This window comes from Primulina eburnea, chromosome 12 (genome assembly GCF_022965805.1).
Source record: "Primulina eburnea isolate SZY01 chromosome 12, ASM2296580v1, whole genome shotgun sequence".
NCBI lineage: Eukaryota > Viridiplantae > Streptophyta > Magnoliopsida > Lamiales > Gesneriaceae > Primulina > Primulina eburnea.
This window is the reverse complement of record NC_133112.1, coordinates 35,361,344-35,384,220: the sequence shown is the minus strand read 5'-3', so window position 1 is coordinate 35,384,220 and position 22,877 is coordinate 35,361,344. Positions and strand designations below refer to the sequence as shown.

The 22,877-nt window shown below is 36.2% G+C and overlaps 1 protein-coding gene and 1 non-coding gene across 3 annotated transcripts; both read right to left on the bottom strand.

Moving 5' to 3' along the window:
- Nucleotides 1-113: 113 nt before the first annotated feature.
- Nucleotides 114-7,125, bottom strand: LOC140807559 (probable inactive receptor-like protein kinase At3g56050). 2 transcript variants are annotated; one of them, XM_073164467.1, is made up of 10 exons: nt 6,724-7,125; nt 6,458-6,596; nt 5,570-5,641; nt 5,356-5,499; nt 5,148-5,282; nt 3,169-3,629; nt 2,881-3,071; nt 2,327-2,459; nt 586-1,150; nt 114-471 (listed from the first exon to the last, which is right to left on the bottom strand). In XM_073164467.1, exons 1-9 carry the CDS (start codon nt 6,872-6,874, stop codon nt 600-602), a joined length of 1,977 nt encoding a protein of 658 aa, XP_073020568.1. In that variant the 5' UTR covers nt 6,875-7,125; the 3' UTR covers nt 114-471; nt 586-599. The 2 variants fall into 2 exon arrangements, with proteins under 2 accessions (XP_073020568.1, XP_073020569.1); XM_073164468.1 differs by having other exon boundaries at nt 116-1,150; nt 3,169-3,614; nt 6,724-7,123.
- Nucleotides 7,126-20,783: 13,658 nt separating this feature from the next.
- Nucleotides 20,784-20,856, bottom strand: TRNAK-CUU (transfer RNA lysine (anticodon CUU)). The gene has a single exon. It is a non-coding gene; the product is annotated as a tRNA-Lys (tRNA).
- Between the last annotated feature and the right edge of the window lie 2,021 nt (nt 20,857-22,877).

The window sequence follows — 22,877 nt, the reverse complement described above, 5'->3', positions numbered from 1 at the left end:
TGTCGTGTCAATAAAAAAAAAGTAACATTCATCTATTGGATATACAATTTTGAAATACTTCATCATATTCAATAAGTTTGTGTTATCATTAATGGACACAGTTAATAGACGCAAAACTATATGTATGTTGAAAACAAAGTTCTATTAACAAGATAAGTCCAAATATACAGCTTTAGTTACAAAAAAAGGAATGACTTCCTGATATTCAATATTATGTCTCAATCTCATGCACTGATAAGCAAGCACATGTGCAACTTGATTTGCATACCATGGACAATGTCGAACAACAGCACCTGCCGAACGATTACACTGGATTCGAAGTTCCGCAGCGACCGGATCATCTATCGCAAAAAGAGAGATTATGTATGGCATTTTCTAGAGTCTTGGCATCAGATTCAATAGTCCAATTTGAAACATGTAGCTGATTTGCAAGATTGATTCCTTCCTTCACTGCGAACATTTCGGCATGATCTATATAGAAAACTTAGCAAAATAAAAACAAAAGAAGATTTCTACGCACTTTCCACCATCTATTATCCCTGTACATTCAAGAAAAAAGCATGTAATAACAAAATTCAACTTCACATTTTCAGTCAGCCTCAGCTGACGATCTCAAGCTCTGCCCACCAAAGAGGTGACAATTTCGGTACCGCTTCATCTGGCCCAACCGTCGTTACCTCTCTCAACATCGCACAAACTTCTTTCATCGTCGGTCTTCCCCTCGGGTCCGGGTTTGTACACAATCTGATCACATCACCAATCTGCTGAAGTTGTTCTTCGTCATAGGTTCTTAAAGTGGGGTCTAAGATTTCCCTTAAATTTTGCACTCTAAGAGAATCCGATGCCCAGTTTGGAAGCAAATCACCACCAACCGAGTGGGGAAGCCTACCGGTTATCATCTCAAATAGTAAAACACCAAAGATGTAAACATTGTTCTGAGTAGTTGGTTCATAGTCAATTGCACTTCCGTCGTCTTGGTAGATGAAATCTGATAGTTTAGCAGCATAATCTTCAGCCAAATATACAGTTGAGGAAGTCAAGTTCCTGTGGACTAATGCCGGTGTTAATTGGTGCATGTGCTCAAGACAGTATGCAACACCCATTGCGATTCTTAATCGCATCGCCCAGTCCAGGTGTTCAGCTTCTTTTACTGCAGAAGACGCAAGAATTGGATTAAATTTAAAGAATTAGGAAATATAAGGTATTTTATCAAGAATGAGGCTACACCAATACTAAATCTATCTTCATGATGTTGTAAAAGTTGACGTGCCACCAGCGGCTATGGCTAACAAGCTCGTTGACCATTCGTGTGCTGCAGAAATTCAGCATTTCCAACCAACGGTTCACTCACATTCTATAACCAAATATTACAAATTGATCTAATTTTTTTTCTTCCCTGATTCATGCAAAAAGGAGTCTACAACTATAGAGGTCACCCCTCTAGAAGGTAACTTCCCATTCAAGTGCTATATAATTCGAAATCCATCCATCGATTGTCCAGACTCTACCTTCCTACCCTTGGGAGTTGGCTCACATGCTTTCAAGCAAGGTCACCAAGTGTCTCTCACTTGTGAACATGTTACTCGGCATCGGACTAGCTCTAGATACTATTGCTGCAAGTATAGCTTAGAATTCACCATTTTTAGGTGCCATTTGAAAATCGAATATCCGTCGAGAATGGCTTTTACAACATAGCAATTAAATTAACTAATTTGATTCAATTATCTATTGTTTTCTTCTTTGTTACAACTTACAATTAGAGTCATCAAAATGGGTTGGCCCCATGGGGCCAGCTCGTCCTGCCATGAAAAATAGGCAGGTTATGGCCCGTTTGAAGGCAGGTCAAAATGAGCCAGCCCCTTTGGCTACGGGTTGGGGCGGGAGTGGAACCGCCTTCCAATTTTTTAAAAAAAGTTTTGATATTATTTATAATGATTTATGTATGGGTGACATGTTTTGTAAATGTTTATGTTATTTATAATGGTGTATGTATATTTGATGAAATTTGAAAGATTTATATTATTTATAATGATTTATACATGATCGATTGATTTTGAATTGTATGAAGTGTTTTATGTATGATTATCGGTTGATGAATTTTGAAATATTTATATTATTTTTAATGATTTATGTATGATATTTTTTTTTATATTTTTGGCGGATCGGGGTTTTCCCAACCACCGAAGTTGGCAGGGCCACCATCAAGCCGTGCAGAATGTTCATTTGTTTTCTTCTTGTGTGCAAGAGAATCAAATTTCGAAATCAATTGAAAAAAGTTGCCAACCTAGACATTACAAAAATTATAATTGAAGAAATGACAGCTTACTGTGCAGATGCTCAAAGAGAGTTCCATTGGGAGCATATTCAAACACCAACATTCTGGTGAAAGGCTCATCTTCCATGCAATATCCAAGAAGGTTGACGAAATTTTTGTGATTCACTTTCGATAGGGTGTCAATCTGAAAAAGATAAAACAAAGATCATGCATCACGTAGCATCAAAAATATGCAAAGTCGTCCGGTGTAAGAAAAACCTTAACCCGGTTAACAAAAAAGGAGAAAGATGAGTATTTCCAAGTAATGAAATTTCTAAATGACATGCTTGTATAAGGTTTACACCATTTGTAGACGGTAGTTTTGTAAATACAGGGTGTGCGTATGCAATAGAAAACAAAGGTTAATAGTCTCTTGATTAGTAAATAGTAAATACTAACAACCGAACACGAGCGTATGCTTAATAAATCATAATTTTATTGTTTTAAATATTAAAAATAATGTGTTGTACTACAAATTAGAGAAGAGACGTAATAGACATTTGAAATAAAAAACTGAATTACAATTTAAGAACTAAAAAGGAGTTGAACCAAGAAATCAAGGATACCTTCTTCCTGAACTGGGCTTCCTGACTACTTGTCCACTCCTTTGCAGATGCCACTGCAATAGAGGCAACTGCGATTTCAACTCCATTCGATAATGTACCTTTATACATGGTACAAACCGATGAAGAACCAATCACATTGCTAAAATCTTCACAAGCAGCCTCAAGTTCAGATCTTTTGAGCTCCGGAACCCCTGAAACACCAAAGAAGAGAGTTTATATATACATGGTGAATCTTCGATGTAGGAAGTAGAGTAATGCAGAGACATATTCGTAAATCATAACAATTACCGGTGACAAATGCTCTCTGCAGCTGTCCAGTTATTCCCGTAGCCCATGGCTTGACAGGAGTCATTTTCCCACAAGAGCAAAACAGTATGCCAGTGATGAAAATTACAAGCAATAGAGACCCTCCAATGGCTGAAGTAACTATAAGTAGTTGATGGCGATATTCTCTGGAAGTTCTGTTTGATGCACTGGGCCTTTCTGCTGGGACATAGAATGATGGCGGAGAAACATGTCTGTCATGAGGCAACAGGGATGGCGGCGAAACTGGATTCAGAACAGGAATTGGAGGTGGGGACAAAGAAAAAATAGGGGGAGGAGGTGCACTGATTATCACAAATTCTGGTGGAGGAGGTGGAGGAACAGGAAAAGGAAGAAACCATTCGAGCCTTCGTTTAGGAGACTCATGTAACAATTTTCGCCAGTTCATATTCTCCATTTGCCTTGAATGCCTACAATGATTAATGCTAACATGGTGTTAAAAAATATGAAAATAATTGAACCTCAACCATGACGGATGCTTGTTATGCTCCGGACCTACTGACCCCCACAAGCCCGATTCTATAAAATAGGCTTGAAAACGTTCCGTGTCCATCCTCGTTATGGAAACGATTAACCCAAATTACTGGAAGAGTCAATGTCATCGTGTTAAGGAGGTATTAATATCTAACCAATAATCAAGGTTCTAAAATTCACTATACGCTAGTCGGGCGCAAGACCAGCATCTAGTGTCTTTAGGAGGATTTCACAGTATCAACATAATAAGATGAAATTTGGTATGCTAGGGCACGCCAACAAATCGGATTTTTTGTTGAAACTATTAAAAAAAATTCATTTTTTTTAATTGAAATTTTAATTTAAATTAAAAACCCAAAAAATAAGACTTTTCGTCCGCGTAAGTCCAACCTAGCCGCCTAGGCTGGTCGATTAGCACTTTCTAGGTGTGGTCAGCCGGCGCCTAGCACCTAGGCGGCTGCCTAGGCCAATTTCTAGAACACAACCAACAATATTTATCGTTCTTTTTTCCTAGCTTTCTAAATATAAGTATCTTAAACGCGATGAGGCATGTAAAGAAATCATAATTGTATGTTCTATATTTGGGAATGACTGTGTTGGGTTAAGCGTGAATGAATGAGACTAATACTAGTATGAGTGACCTTCAGGGAATTTCTCGAGTTTCAAGATGCTGACATTGTGAATTTGTGCCGCTTGATCTAGTTGGCTAGATGGGTTGTGAAAGAGTGACACCAGATCTTAACGGATAATATTGTCTCAGCTGGGAACAGGGCCAACGGTAAGGAAATGAGAATACCGATCTCCAAGGGATATGATATAGCACCTGCAGACAGACATGCATCTCTCCGGATTAATGGGCCTAATAGCCCGACCCATTAGCATCCAAGTAGGTGCAATTTGTACTAACAAGGGTATAAGAAAATAAAGTTGCTTCTTGGCTAATAATTATAGCTTTTGCCTTAGTTTTTGCCTTAGTGACAAGTGCTTAATCCTAACAGATGGTAATAGAGCAAGTTTATAAGTTCAAGTCTCCCAAGAAGCGTATTTTTATACTTCTTGGAGAGAAATGTCGGGTTATGCGTGCGTGAGTAACAACTATAGCTTTTGGCCTAGTGGGCCTAGTGGCAAGCACTTGATCATAACAGACTAGATAAAATACAACATTTTCACCAGGATGCTGGCAATATTTCTTATAAGGTAGTGGCATGTTATACAAGTAATAAGCTTAGCGCCTAACGAACATCGGCAAAAACATGGTTTAAGTATAAAAAAAGCTCGTAGAAGTTTACAAAAAAAACTATATTCCTCACTATTTCATTATCAAATTGTCAAGAAAATGTCCCAGACAATTCAATAAGCAAGTAATTTCCTTAACAATTTTGTCGGAGGAAATAGATTGATAATTTAAAAATATGAACACTGATCAATTATGGAATGCATAAAAGCTTTGATGTGCTGAACAAAACTACCATGAGACAAGGAGACTATTGCGAGATAATATCCATGTGGTACTGGACCTATCCTCTGCTTGAACTTTAGATAGCTTTTCAGGTTCGTAAATCTCATTTTGTGTTCTGTCAAGGAGCTCATTGTTGTCCAGTAAACTGTAACATGAAAAACACATATTATTAATCATGAACAGCTTCACTAAAGGAGTCAGTTCTGTAAAATACTTACAGTTTTCCTGTACAAAGATTGTGGCCAAGACCGCATGGAAGCTGTCCACTGATGTTATTATGACTCAGGTCTAGTACCTCCAAATCTTTTAAATCCACAATCTCTCTTGGGATGGCACCCGAAAAAGAATTGTTGCGCAGAATTCTGCCGAGAACTTGCAGTTACAAAAAAACTTTGATATATTCGACCAGGAACAAATTCAGCTTTATCTTACATGAATTTAACGCGAATCAGGTACCCAATATCAGGAGATAGAGTGCCATTCAAGCAGAGATCTTTCAGGTTCCTGCAGACAATAGTTAGGTCACTTAAGTATCCAGTTTTTACACCTAAGTTTTTCCCATGAATCCATTACTCTATATCAAACAGAAGGACCTTAAACCCATCGATTTTTGTCTTTCGGTTTGTCGTGTTTTGAATTTACCAAAATATCCATATAAAATCTTGTCAACTAAAAATTAGTTTACAATGATTGATTTTATTTTTTGCTATTTTCTTTCACAGTAGCTTCAATATCAAATGGATATTAATATTTTTCATGCAAAGTTGAAAACTAATCATTTCAACTTTTGTGTTATATGTTTTATGCATGCCCCATTGATTAGTATCAAGAAAACCACAGCACGTTAAAAACACTAATGAATTTGCAACATCCAAATCCAATCTCATCAAATAAATTCTTTTCAAAACCATGATTCTATTTTTTACTAAGCTGTGAATTGGGTAAAAAATCCAGGCCTAATTCGTATTACATTTATTATTGCCAAATCCACAAAAGAGAAATAAGGTTAGAAACTGTCACAGCCTCACAGGCATTACTAAAGGATTTTCAAATTCACGAAAAAGCTTGTTTTTTTATCCCATTTCATGCACACAAAATGTGTGCAACCAACTTCTGCATCACTTTTTCAATGATACATGAAAATCTTTTGAATCCCCGATTAAATCAGGAAAGAAAATCACGATCAGATATAAAAAAAAACATCTAAAAGCAATCCAAAGATATGCATATAAATCTATGAATAATTTCATTTGCACCAAAAGACAGAGACTTGCATCGTAATAATAAAAACGATGAGTACTATGGAAAAGTTACACTTACAGAACAACAACATATCCTTCTGAACACCCAACTCCAACCCAAGAACATGGGGTTTCCACTCCTTTTTCATATCTCCAATTCGACAAGGCCCCATATGGATCAGTCACCACTTTCTCTTTAAACTTCAGCAAGGCCACACCTAATTTTGCCAAACAAAAAAAAAACAATCACAAGTTAAAAACCCAAAATAAAAACATAATAAAAATACAATCTTTGATACATTCTGCAGAAAGAAAAGATGAAAAACCAAGTAGAATTGAAGCAACCTTCATCATTGAGAGACCAACAAAAAGTTGAGTTCAGCAGAAAAAGAAAGCACATAGGTATTGCCGCCAACAGGTAACTTTGAGATCTCCGAAGCCCTTCCATTGCATTGATTAAAGACCAAAATAAATTAAGCCAACGACTGTTTTCCATTTAAATGTTGTGCATCAAGTACCAGTTGTAGGCAACAGAGCTAGCTTCTCGAAAAGATCATCTAATCGCCAACCAACCATGTTGACTCACTGGGAGTGAAAAAATATATTTTTAGAATTGGAAAGCAACTTTTTATGTTTTTTTAATGTTTTTAAAAACTCCATGGGAAATCTAACACGACCCCACGAATGCAAAACGACTACAGAGTTGAACCACAGGGCGGAAGAAAGAGTTCTCGCGCGACCATAAACAAATAAATTTCGGGTTTGTCAATTGGCAAATGAGTCGAATCATAGGTGTTCAACCTGTGTTTTGTTCGGTTGTATATAAACTTTGAATCAAATATTGTCTTCATAAAATTTCAAACCAACCCAAACTCTTAATTTTTTATAACCAAATCTTGTTTAGATTATTCAGTTTAAAGTTTGAGTTTCATAGTTAACAACTGATAATTGATATTAGTTGATTGAAAATTGTATTTAATCATAAAAAATATATAAAATGATAATAAGTAAAATATTATAAATAAAAATAGTTATACAACGTACAAAATTCTGTAAGAGATATGTTTATGTTTGAGCTAAAATTTATAATAATACATTTTCGATATAATTGTATTGTTAGGCTGCATTTGGTTTGGAAGATACGATAATGAAATGATTAAGAGATAAATGATAAAAAAAATGATTGGAGTAGAAATATAATATATAATGATAAAATAATATTGTGTTTGGTATGATGGATAAGAATGTGATAATTAATAATTTTTAGATGAATTGACAAAATTGTCCTTCCATTTATGCGGCGGCGATGAGCGGCGGCGGTCGGTCGACGGAGGCGGCCGGCCGATCGGAAGTGTCGGCGGTCGGCCAGAAGCGGTGGCGGCTGTCGGTCGGAAGCGATGGCGGCGGTAGGCGGTAAGGGGCGGCGGCGGTCGGCCGGAGGTTATTGCAATCGGCCGGAAGAGGCGGCGGTCGGCCGCAAGAGGCGGTGACAGTCGGCCGGAGGTGGTGACGATCGGCCGGAAGTGGCGGGGGCGGTCGGTCGGCGGCGGTGGACGGTCGGTAGAAGGAAGTAGTGGTGAGTTTGGATTTAGGAGAAGGGTAAAATTGGAAAAATATGATGAATTAAGAGTGGGATAAATAATCCTAGGGGGTGAGGAAGTATTATTTTAACTTACCTAATATAACCTAATCATTTATAGGAGGGATCGACTTGGTTAAATAATCACTCATACCAAACATGTGATTAGGTGGGTTAAAAAAAATAAACACACCTAATCATCCGTACCAAACGCCCCCTTACAATACTCATTAATAATATACGAACTAAAAATCAAACAATATATTTCTATATCCAAAAAAAATCACGCAAAACTAATAGAAACTATTACATAATATTTGTTTTAGTATAATCGGTTTGAAATTATTTTGTTCGATTTAGTGTATCCAAAACTTGATCAAAGTAAATTTTTTGGTATAAATGATATTAAAACCAATCCAAACCATGTGATTCGGTTTGGTTTAATTGTTTTGTCTGGTCTCTGAACACCTGATCAAATTCCATGAATGATGACTTTTGATTGCCTTCAAAATCAGACCAAACAAATAAAATTAAATATGGTGAAAAGGGTTTTTTGGGAATCCAATTTGCATGAATATTTGTGAATTGAAATTAGTGTTTTTAAATTTTCGAGAAAGCTTCTTCTCGAGTCGAAGATAATCTCATGTTGACGATAATTATGCGTAATTATGGAAAATAAATCGTGATGGTAACGACGAAGAAACAAAGAGAAGTGGAAATGTCAATTATGGGGCCAACATTGCTGACAATAATTGATTGTCTTTATTAGATTTGTAATTTCCAGATTGTGCGTCATTATTTTGAAGCAATTTTGTTTTTTTTTTTTTTTTGCTTTTAATCTCTAATTATTTAGGTGGGTTAGCACGGACAATGGATTGATTATATAATATTTTTTAGTGTCAGTTCAGTATTGTCCGGGTTCGAGATTGGATGGGTACGAGACATGAATCTCAGATGTTCAAAAAATCATTTCGAAGAACTTCGAAGATAACGACGGCTAGATCGTTAGTTTTATTGGCTATCATTTACAACATTTGAGCAAAAAAATGTGATTTTTGTTTCAAAATCCTGTTTAGATTGGATTTTGTCTAGTGAATCTAATCAAACAAAATCCGGCGTCAAAATCCGATTTTGATACAACATAATTCAAAAATTAAATAAAAATTAATATAATATTTTAGAGAGAGTGAGTCAAAAAACTTATTAGACACAATTTACTTCGGTATCTACTAAGTTAGTTTTTTTACTTATTTGATGTTTGATGAAATGGTGTGTTTCTCTTTTAAAAAAATGTGTATGTGTAAAAATAATGAGTGAATTATAATTATATATGCAAAAGTTTAATATCTTAACTTTTGTAATAAACTAAGGAGAAATTGTCATCATAAGGAAATTAAAATATAAATTTTAAAAGTAGCAGATTATTTAAATAATTTTGAAAATAATCACTAATACTTTCTTTTAAAATAATATTAGAAGTCAAAACCAGTGGGGTGAGTTTGGGGAAAGTAGAAAGGGTTTCACCCCTAATGGAGAAAAGGTAGAGCTTATTTTAGGAAAAACAGAAAAAAAAAATATACAAGAAGGAACGAAAAGAGAGAAGGAGTATTCCAAGTCGTTTTAGGTCTTTTGTAAGAGGGTCTCGTATATTTTTATTCGTGATACGGGTCAACCATGCTCATATTTATAATAAAAAATAATACTTTTTGCATAAAATTATTACTTTTTAATAGATGGTTCGAATAAAGATATGTCTCACAAAATTGATTTATGAGACCGTCTCACAAATTTTTTTATGATAATAGTATAATTTACGTGATTCGGCCACTGAATTGGACTTTACATCCACACGAAACACTCAACCGGATTTTATATTCAAAGTATAGAATTACAGACTTACAGTCTCTCAACAATTCACTGTGATATTTACTTTCAATTCAACAAAGGAGAAACTCGCTTGAATTTTAACAAAGATTCTGGTGGCTTCTTGAATTGACCATAGAACTTGCTTCTGTTGCGTTTGTGTGTAGAGGCGGAGCCAGGAATTAATTAAGGGATTGATTAAATTTTTTGGAAAATTAGTGTACCTAAAATATATAAAAAGTAATAATAATTCAATTTGGCCTATAAAAGTAATGATTCGACTGAGTGTTATCGAGAGCCAAGCAGGTAACCACTTTATTTACTAGAAATGGTTGCTTGATATCATCCCATTTGGATATTGTAACACCAAACTCACAACTTCTAATATGAATTTCATTTTTTTTCTTCTATTTCTTTCTTGAATTCTTATGATTTTTAGAGGAGAGTAGCTTTCGCGAACAAGCTTCCTTATCATTTGGTGCTTCACTTCGTAATTCATATTTAAGGATTACAATTTTTTCCACGAGTTCAAGGTCTCATGGGAAAACCCGAAAAAGAGACGGGGATTCTTGATTATTTCGGGTTCGAGTTAGAGATTTGTTATAATCCTCGAAATAGCTCTGGACAAGTATGAGAATATTATCTCTATCATTGCACCCGTTTCGAAAATAATATTAATAATAAAAATATTATTATAATTATTTAAAATATTATTAATAATATTATATTAATACTGATATTGTAATGCCCGGAAATTTAATCCTAGTAATCTGTAATTATTGAAATATAATTTGATATGATTATGAAAGGATTAATCGGGACATGAAATACAAGTACGTGTGAAAAGTGTGTGTATTTGTGCGAAGGACTCACGCACATGCGCGGACCAATGCGCGCACCTGCGCGGACCATGCAGTAGGCTTCGCGCATATGCGCGAAGTGACTGCGCGCATATGCGCGAAGGAGACAGTAGCCACCCCCGAAATGCAATTCACCTCGCGCACATGCGCCAATAGATGCGCGCATATGCGCGAGGCGAAGTTGTGTTGCACGCGCAGAGACATGGTCTCGCGCATATGCGCGGCAACAATGCGCGCATATGCGCGAGAGGCTACGCACGAATTCTCAAGCTGACACGTTTCATGTGCATGCACGAGTATATATATGTATACATACAGAATTTGTAAATCTCAGAGGAAAAGAATTGGAAGCCGAGGGATTTTGATTTCAAAATTCTACCGTGCAATATCTGTCCGTCTGATTTCGAATCTGACTGCAGTACTGTAATCCTATCAACGTAGGCTACACTTTGACGTAAGTTTTGCTACGTTTTGACATGCTTTGAAATTATGCTATTGTCAGAATTGAATAGGATTCATATATGATGTTCTTGATATGTTAGACATCGTAGAATCGAAGTCAGATTAAGAAACAGACTGATTATGGAATTGTTATGAATTTTCAGTGTTTAATCAGTTGATCTTGGACAGATATGGATTATGGATTGATTATAGAATGTATTGGAGATAGGTTATAGATTGTAACTGTTATCTGGTGAATTGGTATTGACGGGGATATTAAAATTGTACCGTTATACCGTTGATTTTGAATTAAATCCAGATTGATCAGATTGTTATGGAATTGACTCGTATATTGATATGAGATTATTGATATTGTCCATACCAGACAGATTGTGAGTTCAGGATATCGACTGAGCCAGGAACCGACGAAAGAAAGGTATAAGTCAATGTGGTATTGGGAGATGGACTCGAGTCGGTTTAGACTTGGGTTTCCCTAAATCACATACTTTACTTTATTGCATTTATATTTGCATTGATTGATTGATATACTTGTGTTCTTGAGTTATAGATTACGGGTATTAGATGAGTAATCTTATGACAGAAGTGCCGTTAGTGGTGGGATCACCACGGGCACATTGCACGATGTCATAAGATTGTGTATTGGCGGATGTGCCAAAGACTGTAACTGGAGGTTTGGTTATCGATGTGAATAGGATGGTGGCTTTTTCTATTACTGTTAATCAGTATTGTATCGATGTGGATAGATTAGTAGCTCTTCTATTACTGGTAATCGATGTCATATCGATGTGGATAGAATTAGAGTTGCTTCTATTACTGTTAATCGGTACTATATTGATGTGGATAGAATAATAGCTTCCTCTATTACTGGTAATCGATACCGTATCGATGTGAATAGAACTTGAGTCTTTTCTATTACTGTTGATCGATACTATATCGGCGTGGATAGAACTGGAGTCTTTTCTATTACTGCTAGTCGATATACGCATGCCAACTTCTGGAATCGGGATCCCTAGACTAGGATTGAGTCTAGTCTGAATGATGTAGCTACGAGTATTGTCGACAGTTGATATTGATTATGTTTCAGACTTTGTTACATATATCTGTTACCTGATTACATGCTTTATATTGTTTATATGATTGCATGTTTCGTTGATTTATACTGGGAGTATATTCTCACCGGTTTATCCGGCTGTTGTCGTGTCTGTATGTGTACTTGACAACAGGTGGGACAGGATCAGGGTCCAGGAGATGAAGAGAGAGATCGTGATTAGAGTGGTGGCACCGGACTTGGACTAGAGATAGGGTTGAACACTTGATAGTAGTTGTCAAACCCTAGTTTGAATAAATGTTTGTGATACAGGACTTGTATTTTATATACTGATATGTATATATGGTTTGATTTCACTACGCTCCGCATTTTAAAAAGGAAAAAAATTTTAGACCCTGTTTTATAATTGATTAATTAGTCCCAATGATGATTAAGAACTTGATTAGTGTCTGGGTCCCCACAACAGGTGGTATCAGAGCGATAGATCCCTTAGACTGAGATAGAAGCTAGTGAGCGGGGTAGATTGATTTTCTTTCCTGCTTTTGATTGCTAGCATGATTCCTGTTTTAATATATGCTACCTGAATTATCTGATATTGATATGGTATTGTATATTATTGGAATGGATCAGCTGTAAGATGATCCGAGGAGGATTGAAACTGGTAAGTGGTATTTGGAATTACTAACCTCTTCGATTATCAGATATGCCTCCGAGAAGGATACCAGAACAGGGAAGTACATCGAATCCTCCTATGGATGTGACCCCTACTCCAATGGAGCAATTGTTGAAAAGATTTCAGTCATTCCATCCACCGACTTTGAAAGGGACGGAGAATTCCGTGGAATGTGAAAGTTGGTTGGACGATATTGAATCGTTGTTCGAATCTTTGGAATATACTGAGGAAAAGAGGGTGAAACTGATCGGACACCAGATGCATGACGTGGCTAAACACTGGTGGAACACGACAAAACGGGCTTTGGAATTACGAGGTACGGCCATTACCTGGAACGTGTTTAAGACTGAATTTTATCTACGGTTCTTTCCAGTTTCATATAGGAAGGACAAGGGAGCCGAGTTTGCAAACTTGAAACAAGGCCAGTTAAACATTGAGGATTATGTGGCTAAGTTCTCTACTCTGCTCCGATTTGCCCCTCATGTGGCTGGGAGTGATGAGGCCGTTGCAGACCAGTTCATAAATGGTCTAAATCCTGAAATCTTTACCCTGGTGAATACCGGAAGGCCAAACAATTTTACCGATGCCTTGAACCGAGCCAAGGGAGCCGAAGCTGGATTGATAAGACAGAAAGAGGCTTCGTTTGTGCCTTCGGTACCGAGTTCACAGATGCCTCCACCATTTCCTCGATTTGAAAGTGGTAGTGGAAGTGGGAAGAAAGACTTCCTGAAGGCTAAGGGGAAGAAATTCAAGAAAGCTGGAAGTAGCTCCTCTAGTTCGAGTGGCTCTAGACAGACTAGTCAGGGCCAGAGTTATATAGGACCATACTGTAGCACCTGTGGAGGAAGGCATTCCACAGAGCAGTGCAGAGGAGTGTTCGGCAACTGCCGCATCTGTAAACAGCATGGACACTTTGCTCGAGTGTGTCCACAGAGAGGTGGCCAGGGATCACAGGCAGCTGAGTCATCTGGATCAGTTGCTCAGACAGGGAGACGACCCTCTGCCGTGCATTCCTTTCAGCCAGCACCGTCTACTCTGTCACAGCAGAGGCCAGGAGGGGGCCAGACAGCGAGCCAGCCTCCTAAACAGCAGGCCCGATTGTTTGCTTTGACTGAGGAGCAAGCTCAGGATGCACCTGATGATGTCGTGGCAGGTAACTGTTTTATTTCTGGTTATCCTGCATATGTATTGATTGATACTGGTGCATCCCATATGTTTATTTCTGAAAGATTTGCATTGATACATGCATTGCCTGTTGAATCTTTAGCTACTGTAGTATCTGTCTCGTCTCCGTTAGGGACATGTTTGATATCAGTGAAGTCTGTGAAATTTTGTATACTGCAGTACGATGGGCATACGATTGAGTTAGACTGTATTGTGCTTGGTTTATCTGATTTTGATTGTATTATCGGTATCGATACGTTAACCAAGTATAGAGCTACAGTTGATTGTTTCCACAAGATTGTACGCTTCAGACCTGAAATGGCTGAAGAGTGGAAATTTTACGGTAAGGGTTCTCGAGCCAGAATCCCTTTGATATCTGCAATAAATATGACACGATTATTGCAGAAAAGAGCGGATGGATTCCTGGTATATTCAGTTGATTTACTGAAGTCGAGCCCATCATTGGCGGACTTGCCAGTGGTGTGTGAATTTGCTGATGTCTTTCCAGACGAGATTCCTGGATTGCCTCCGATTCGAGAGATAGACTTCAGCATAGAATTGATGCCAGGAACAGTTCCGATTTCGAGAGCTCCATACCGGATGGCACCGATCGAATTAAAAGAGTTGAAATAACAGTTGGAGGATTTACTGGCCAAGGGATATATCAGACCGAGTGTATCTCCTTGGGGTGCTCCAGTACTGTTCGTGAGGAAGAAAGACGGGTCGATGAGACTTTGTATCGACTACCGGCAACTGAACAAGGCAACGGTAAAGAATAAATATCCCTTGCCTCGTATTGATGATCTGTTTGATCAGTTGCAGGGTTCATCTGTGTATTCCAAGATCGACTTGAGATCTGGATACCATCAACTGAGAGTCAGGGACTCTGATATCTCAAAGACTGCATTTAGAACCAGGTATGGGCACTATGAATTTATTGTCATGCCATTTGGTTTGACGAATACACCGGCGGTATTTATGGGATTGATGAACCGTGTCTTCCAGAAATATTTGGATGATTTTGTTATCATATTCATTGATGATATATTGATTTATTCAAAGAATATGATTGAACATGCTAATCATCTGAGGACTGTGCTGAGTATTCTGAGGACTGAAAAGTTGTATGCGAAATTGTCAAAATGCGAATTTTGGTTGAAACAGGTAGTGTTTTTGGGTCACATTATATCGGGAGACGGTATATCAGTTGATCCCAGTAAGGTTGAAGCCGTGATTAGTTGGCCAAGACCTACATCTGTGCCAGAAATTCGTAGTTTTATGGGTTTGGCAGGGTATTACCGACGTTTTATCCAAGATTTTTCGAGTATTGCCAAGCCTATTATACAGTTAACTCAGAAGAATGCTCCGTTTAATTGATCTGAGGAATGTGAGACCAGTTTTCTTGAGTTAAAGAAGAGATTGACCAGTGCGCCTGTGTGGACGATTCCTTCAGGTACTGGTGACTTTGTAGTTTATTGTGATGCATCTTACCAAGGATTGGGTTGTGTTTTGATGCAGCGGGGGCATGTGATTGCTTATGCCTCAAGACAGCTGAAACCCCATGAAACTCGTTACCCAATTCATGATCTTGAATTGGCAGCCATAGTCTTTGCACTGAAGATATGGCGACATTATTTATACGGTGAGAAATTTGAAATCTATTCTGATCATAAGAGCTTGAAATATCTGTTTTCGCAATCAGAGTTAAATATGAGACAGCGGAGATGGCTAGATCTATTGAAGGACTTTGATTGTGAGATTAAATACTATCCGGGAAAGTCAAATGCAGCAGCTGATGCACTGAGTCGAAAGGTATGTGCACTATCCTTGTCGACTATAGGTGTTTTGAATTTAATTGAAGACTGCTGTTTGTCTGGATTAGTATTTGAGACAGATCGGAGACCAATAAGATTATATACTATTCAAGCTGAACCAGAGCTGATTTTGAGAATTAAAGCAGCTCAAAAAGGTGATCAGAATATACAGAAGTCGATTGCTATGGTCAGAGCTGGACATCGATCGGAATACCAGGTTCAAAATGGTATTTTGTATGTGAATAATCGTCTTATTGTGCCGAATGTTTCGGATTTGAGACAGCGAATACTGACAGAAGCGCACAACAGTCGTTTTAGCATTCATCCTGGTGGCAGAAAAATGTATAATGATTTAAAGACACAGTATTGGTGGAAACAAATGAAGTCTGATGTGACTAAATTTGTAGCCAAGTGTCTGAATTGCCAACAGGTAAAGGCTGAAAGAAAGAAACCAGGAGGATTGTTACAGAGTTTGTCCATTCCTGAATGGAAATGGGATCACATTTCCATGGATTTTGTGACACAATTACCGAGATCCTCCCGAAATTGTGATGCAATTTGGGTCGTGATTGATCGATTGACCAAATCAGCATGCTTTATTCCATACAAGATGACCTATAGATATGATCAGATGGCCGATATTTATGTTCGAGAAGTGGTTAGACTGCACGGAGTGCCGAAGTCGATTGTTTCAGACCGTGATCCTCGGTTTACTTCGCACTTCTGGCAGAGTTTGCAGCAAGCTCTTGGTACGAAGTTACATCTTAGTACCGCATATCATCCACAGACTGACGGACAGTCAAAGCGTACGATTCAGACATTGGAAGATATGCTGAGAGCTGTAGTGCTTGATTTTAGCACTGGATGGCAAGATGCATTACCACTTTGTGAATTTTCGTATAACAACAGCTATCAAACGAGTATTGAGATGGCACCATTTGAAGCATTGTACGGAAAGAAATGTCGATCCCCTCTATACTAGGATGATATCTCTGAAGTTCCTGAGACTGGACCTGACATGATCAGATATATGACTGAAAAAGTGAAACTTATTCAGAAAAAAATGAAGGCAGCCCAGGACAGACAAGCCAAATATGCCAACCTCAGACGACGACCGTTGGTATTTGAGGCAGAAGACCGAGTATTCCTGAAGATTTCTCCTTTCAGAGGTGTTGTCAGATTTGGCAAGAAAGGAAAATTGTCTCCACGATATGTCGGACCCTATGAGATTCTCGAGAAGATAGGAGATCGTACCTATCGACTTGCCTTGCCGCCTTCATTGTCTGAGATACATGATGTCTTTCATGTATCGATGCTGCGGAAGTATCTCCCTGATGATTCTCACGTTATTCAGCCAGACGAGACTGAGCTGGATGAGACATTGAGTTATGTCGAGAAACCGATCCGGATTATTGATCGTAAAGAGAAACAGCTCAGAACAAAGACGATTCCTTTGGTGAAAATTCAATGGACTCGTCATGGCACTGAAGAAGCTACGTGGGAGACTGAATCTGATATGAGACAGGAATTCCCCGCATTGTTTCACTGATGTAAATTCCTGATACAGTTTCTATGTATATATACTCCTTTTTGATATGATTGAATGCTTGTGATTTCGAGGACGAAATCGTATCTTAGGGGGGGAGAAATGTAATGCCCGGAAATTTAATCCTAGTAATCTGTAATTATTGAAATATAATTTGATATGATTATGAAAGGATTAATCGAGACATGAAATACAAGTACGTGTGAAAAGTGTGTGTATTTGTGCGAAGGACTCACGCACATGCGCGGACCAATGCGCGCACCTGCGCGGACCATGCAGTAGGCTTCGCGCCGCGAAGGAGACAGTAGCCACCCCCGAAATGCAATTCACCTCGCGCACATGCGCCGATAGATGCGCGCATATGCGCGAGGCGAAGTTGTGTTGCACGCGCAGAGACATGGTCTCGCGCATATGCGCGGCAACAATGAGCGCATATACGCGAGAGGCTATGCACGAATTCTCAAGCTGACACGTTTCATGTGCATGCACGAGTATATATATGTATACATACAGAATTTGTAAATCTCAGAGGAAAAGAATTGGAAGCCGAGGGATTTTGATTTCAAAATTCTACCGTGCAATATATGTCCGTCTGATTTCAAATCTGACTGCAGTACTGTAATCCTATCAACGTAGGCTACACTTTGACGTAAGTTTTGCTACGTTTTGACATGCTTTGAAATTATGCTATTGTCAGAATTGAATAGGATTCATATATGATGTTCTTGATATGTTAGACATCGTAGAATCGAAGTCAGATTAAGAAACAGACTGATTATGGAATTGTTATGAATTTTCAGTGTTTAATCAGTTGATCTTAGACAGATATGGATTATGGATTGATTATAGAATGTATTGGAGATAGGTTATAGATTGTAACTGTTATCTGGTGAATTGGTATTGACGGGGATATTAAAATTGTACCGTTATACCGTTGATTTTGAATTAAATCCAGATTGATCAGATTGTTATGGAATTGACTCGTATATTGATATGAGATTATTGATATTGTCCATACCAGACAGATTGTGAGTTCAGGATATCGACTGAGCCAGGAACCGACGAAAGAAAGGTATAAGTCAATGTGGTATTGGGAGATGGACTCGAGTCGGTTTAGACTTGGGTTTCCCTAAATCACATACTTTACTTTATTGCATTTATATTTGCATTGATTGATTGATATACTTGTGTTCTTGAGTTATAGATTACGGGTATTAGATGAGTAATCTTATGACAGAAGTGCCGTTAGTGGTGGGATCACCACGGGCACATTGCACGATGTCATAAGATTGTGTATTGGCGGATGTGCCAAAGACTGTCACTGGAGGTTTGGTTATCGATGTGGATAGGATGGTGGCTTTTTCTATTACTGTTAATCAGTATTGTATCGATGTGGATAGATTAGTAGCTCTTCTATTACTGGTAATCGATGTCATATCGATGTGGATAGAATTAGAGTTGCTTCTATTACTGTTAATCGGTACTATATTGATGTGGATAGAATAATAGCTTCCTCTATTACTGGTAATCGATACCGTATCGATGTGAATAGAACTTGAGTCTTTTCTATTACTGTTGATCGATACTATATCGGCGTGGATAGAACTGGAGTCTTTTCTATTACTGCTAGTCGATATACGCATGCCAACTTCTGGAATCGGGATCCCTAGACTAGGATTGAGTCTAGTCTGAATGATGTAGCTACGAGTATTGTCGACAGTTGATATTGATTATGTTTCAGACTTTGTTACATATATCTGTTACCTGATTACATGCTTTATATTGTTTATATGATTGCATGTTTCGTTGATTTATACTGGGAGTATATTCTCACCGGTTTATCCGGCTGTTGTCGTGTCTGTATGTGTACTTGACAACAGGTGGGACAGGATCAGGGTCCAGGAGATGAAGAGAGAGATCGTGATTAGAGTGGTGGCACCGGACTTGGACTAGAGATAGGGTTGAACACTTGATAGTAGTTGTCAAACTCTAGTTTGAATAAATGTTTGTGATACAGGACTTGTATTTTATATACTGATATGTATATATGGTTTGATTTCACTACGCTCCGCATTTTAAAAAGGAAAAAAATTTTAGACCCTGTTTTATAATTGATTAATTAGTCCCAATGATGATTAAGAACTTGATTAGTGTCCGGGTCCCCACAGATATTAATATTAATATTATCACTTATAATAATAAATAAATAATAAGTTTTGGTTCGGAAAATCTCCAAACTCGTTTCCATCTTGAAGCATTAATATTTTTGAAATGGAAATGAAAGCGAAGATAAGGATTTGATCCTTGTGATTTTGGGTTCGGGGAGGGTGAAAAAACCGAAATCAGAATGAGTACGAGGATGAAGATGGAATTCGAGGACCGGACTATCCCCATTCATACTTGGTTGGTTCATTGGATTGTAGAAAGTTCATCCGTTAAATCATTGAATTCTATAATTGTTGATCAATGGAGGAAGGATGGAGGTGCATGGTTGGCTAGATTTAATTTTACTTATACATGTCTGATTATTTATTTTATATTTTCTCTTTTAATCGTTGAATTCTATAATTATTTATTAAATTTGTAAATATATAAAAATAATTATAATTACATGTACTAATATATAATACTGTCAAATCTCTTGGCATTGTTTGGTGTGCATGACAAGGGGGATTGATTGTTAATCCTTCACTTATCATGTGTTTGGTGTGCATGATTAAGATTGTGATAGGTCCGTTCAGCCCACACCCGGCCCGCACTATATGCATTATTATTCTCATGTGGATGATTATATAATCCTTTGGGGGAGAAGGGATTATATTTGATTAATTTAAATTTTTCTTTAATATTCTAAAGTTTAAAATAATTATAGATTCAAAAAATTTAATAATATTTAAATGTAATTTTTAATTTGACTAATATTATAAATAATTTAATTATTATTGATCATATTTTTTATTATTATATTATTTTAACTGTAATATTATAATTTTTATTAACCATTTTTATTATTCAAATTTGTATTAATATTTTAATTATCACAATAAATGCATATTTATAGTATTATCAAAATTTAATTATTTTTTATAATATTAATCGGTTTTTTATTTTTTTTTCCGAAAATTGGAATTAATGAAAATTTAATAATTAATATAATATTTAAATTTTATTTATAATTTTTTAAATCAATTAATTCTAGATATTTTATTTATTTATTCAATCATTTTAAGAATATATTACTAACTAATATATCATGAGGGTATTTTAATAAATAATTAACAAAAATAATCAAGCAAGTTAAACTCATATCAAACATCATATAATATATCATATAAACATCAAGCAAAATTTAAAAGACTGAGAAATTAGTATAAAAATATATATATACGTGAAACTCGCCCACCGTGGGGCTCGAACCCACGACCACAAGGTTAAGAGCCTTGCGCTCTACCAACTGAGCTAGACGGGCTTCTTCTTAAAAATCAATTTTAAAACTAAACAATATAAATATCTATTACAATAAGATATAAGCACCTATTACTTAATAATTATTGCCCATAATTTATAAATGACTCGACCTTGATTGAGTAGAGCTTTTAAAACTTCCAAATGCATATTTAGGCTCATTAAATTTCGATATCCGTCTCGAACTATTCATTTAACTAGTTTAGAGTCGATGTGGTTCAACATTCAATATATACTAGCATTTCGTGATACATATATATATATATATATATATATATATATTTTTTTTGTGTTTGATAGTTTTTACGTGTAAAAAAATAATTTTATTAAGATATGATACTTGTAGATTCAATAAGATTTAATGAGACCATTTGAAATTTTAGATAAATCAGAGATAAATTAGAGAAAAAATTGAAAAAAAGATAGAGAGATCTATAAAAAGAGAAAAACTTGTGTGAGACGGTCTCACGAGTCGTATTTGTGAGACAGATCTCTTATTTGGGTCACCCATGAAAAAGTATTACTTTTTATGCTAAGAGTATTACTTTTTATTGTGAATATGGATATGGTTGACCCGTCTCACAGATTATGATCCGTGAGACGGTCTCACATGAGACTCACTCTTATAAAAATTACTAATAAACTCACAACAAAGTTAGCTAACATATAATATGAAGGGTAAAACTGTAAAAAAAATAATTTGATATAACTTGAATATACCAAAGTTAGTATAATATGCTCGAGTTTAATAATATATATATAAATATAAATAAAATAGATAATAGAATATGATAGGATAATCTCAAGCCTTGTGATTAATATTGGTAACTTGGTTTTAGGTAGACAAGTTAGCATATACATTCTCAATTTTGGTACTTAAAACATAATTATAGACCATAAACGGTCAATGCTATATTTTAATGCCAAAAGGTAAGGCTAATAAATCAAGATTTAGACTTATAAAAATTCCCACTTGCTTGAGACCTAGACCTCTGAAAATTAAATGTAATCATATCTCTACCTAAAAAAAAATCTACCACCTTTGTTTATCTTGTATCGTTTTTACATAATTTGTACAGAGCAATGCCATTGATTTGCTACTTTCGACGGATTCAATATTTTTCGTGAGTTAGGTCGTGTATAGTTGGGACTTTCCTTGATAATCACTATTGTCAATAGCGTAATCGAATATAATTTGAAATGATTTTATGTTGAAAAATTATTTGAAATCCATCACAATTACTAAAAATATAACTTACTGAGATTCAAAACTCATTGTTAAGTTGATTTATACAAACAAAAAATTAGATTTGTTATTACGAATTCGAATTCATCGATCTAAAAGTTGTATCAACGTCACTAATTATAATTTTAGGAAAATCACAGTCTCTCGATATTACCATTGTTATTGTTGTTTGCTCCCTCCTAATCTATCTAAATTATTTGAAATCCATCACAATGACTAAAAATATAACTTACTGAGATTCAAAATTCATTGTTAAGTTGATTTATACAAACAAAAAATTAGATTTGTTATTACGAATTCGAATTCATCGATCTAAAAGTTACATCAACGTCATTAGTTATGATTTTAGTAAAATGACACTTTCTGAATATTACAATTGATATCGAAATCAATGTCGATTCGATTTAGATAGATTAGGATTTAGGAGGGAGCAAACAACAATAGCAATTGAAACTATTGAAACTTAGGCGGAGACTTGTTCAACTGAGCAATGTATTGTCTGCTTGACTCAATTTTCTTGATAAATAATTAATTTAGGACACACCACTTGGAACGTCTTTGCTGGGGTATTGACTATATTTTTTAAATAAATAAATAAATAAAAGAAGAGGATAACTACATTTTGTTGATGCTACCTGTCCGGAATCACTTTTAAAAGGTAATATAACAATATTTTTTTGGAGTAAAAATTTAATATTTAACAAAAAATAATAGTTATAATAATTCTCCTCCAAAACAACAATATTTTTTGGAGTAAAAATTTAATATTTAACAAAAAA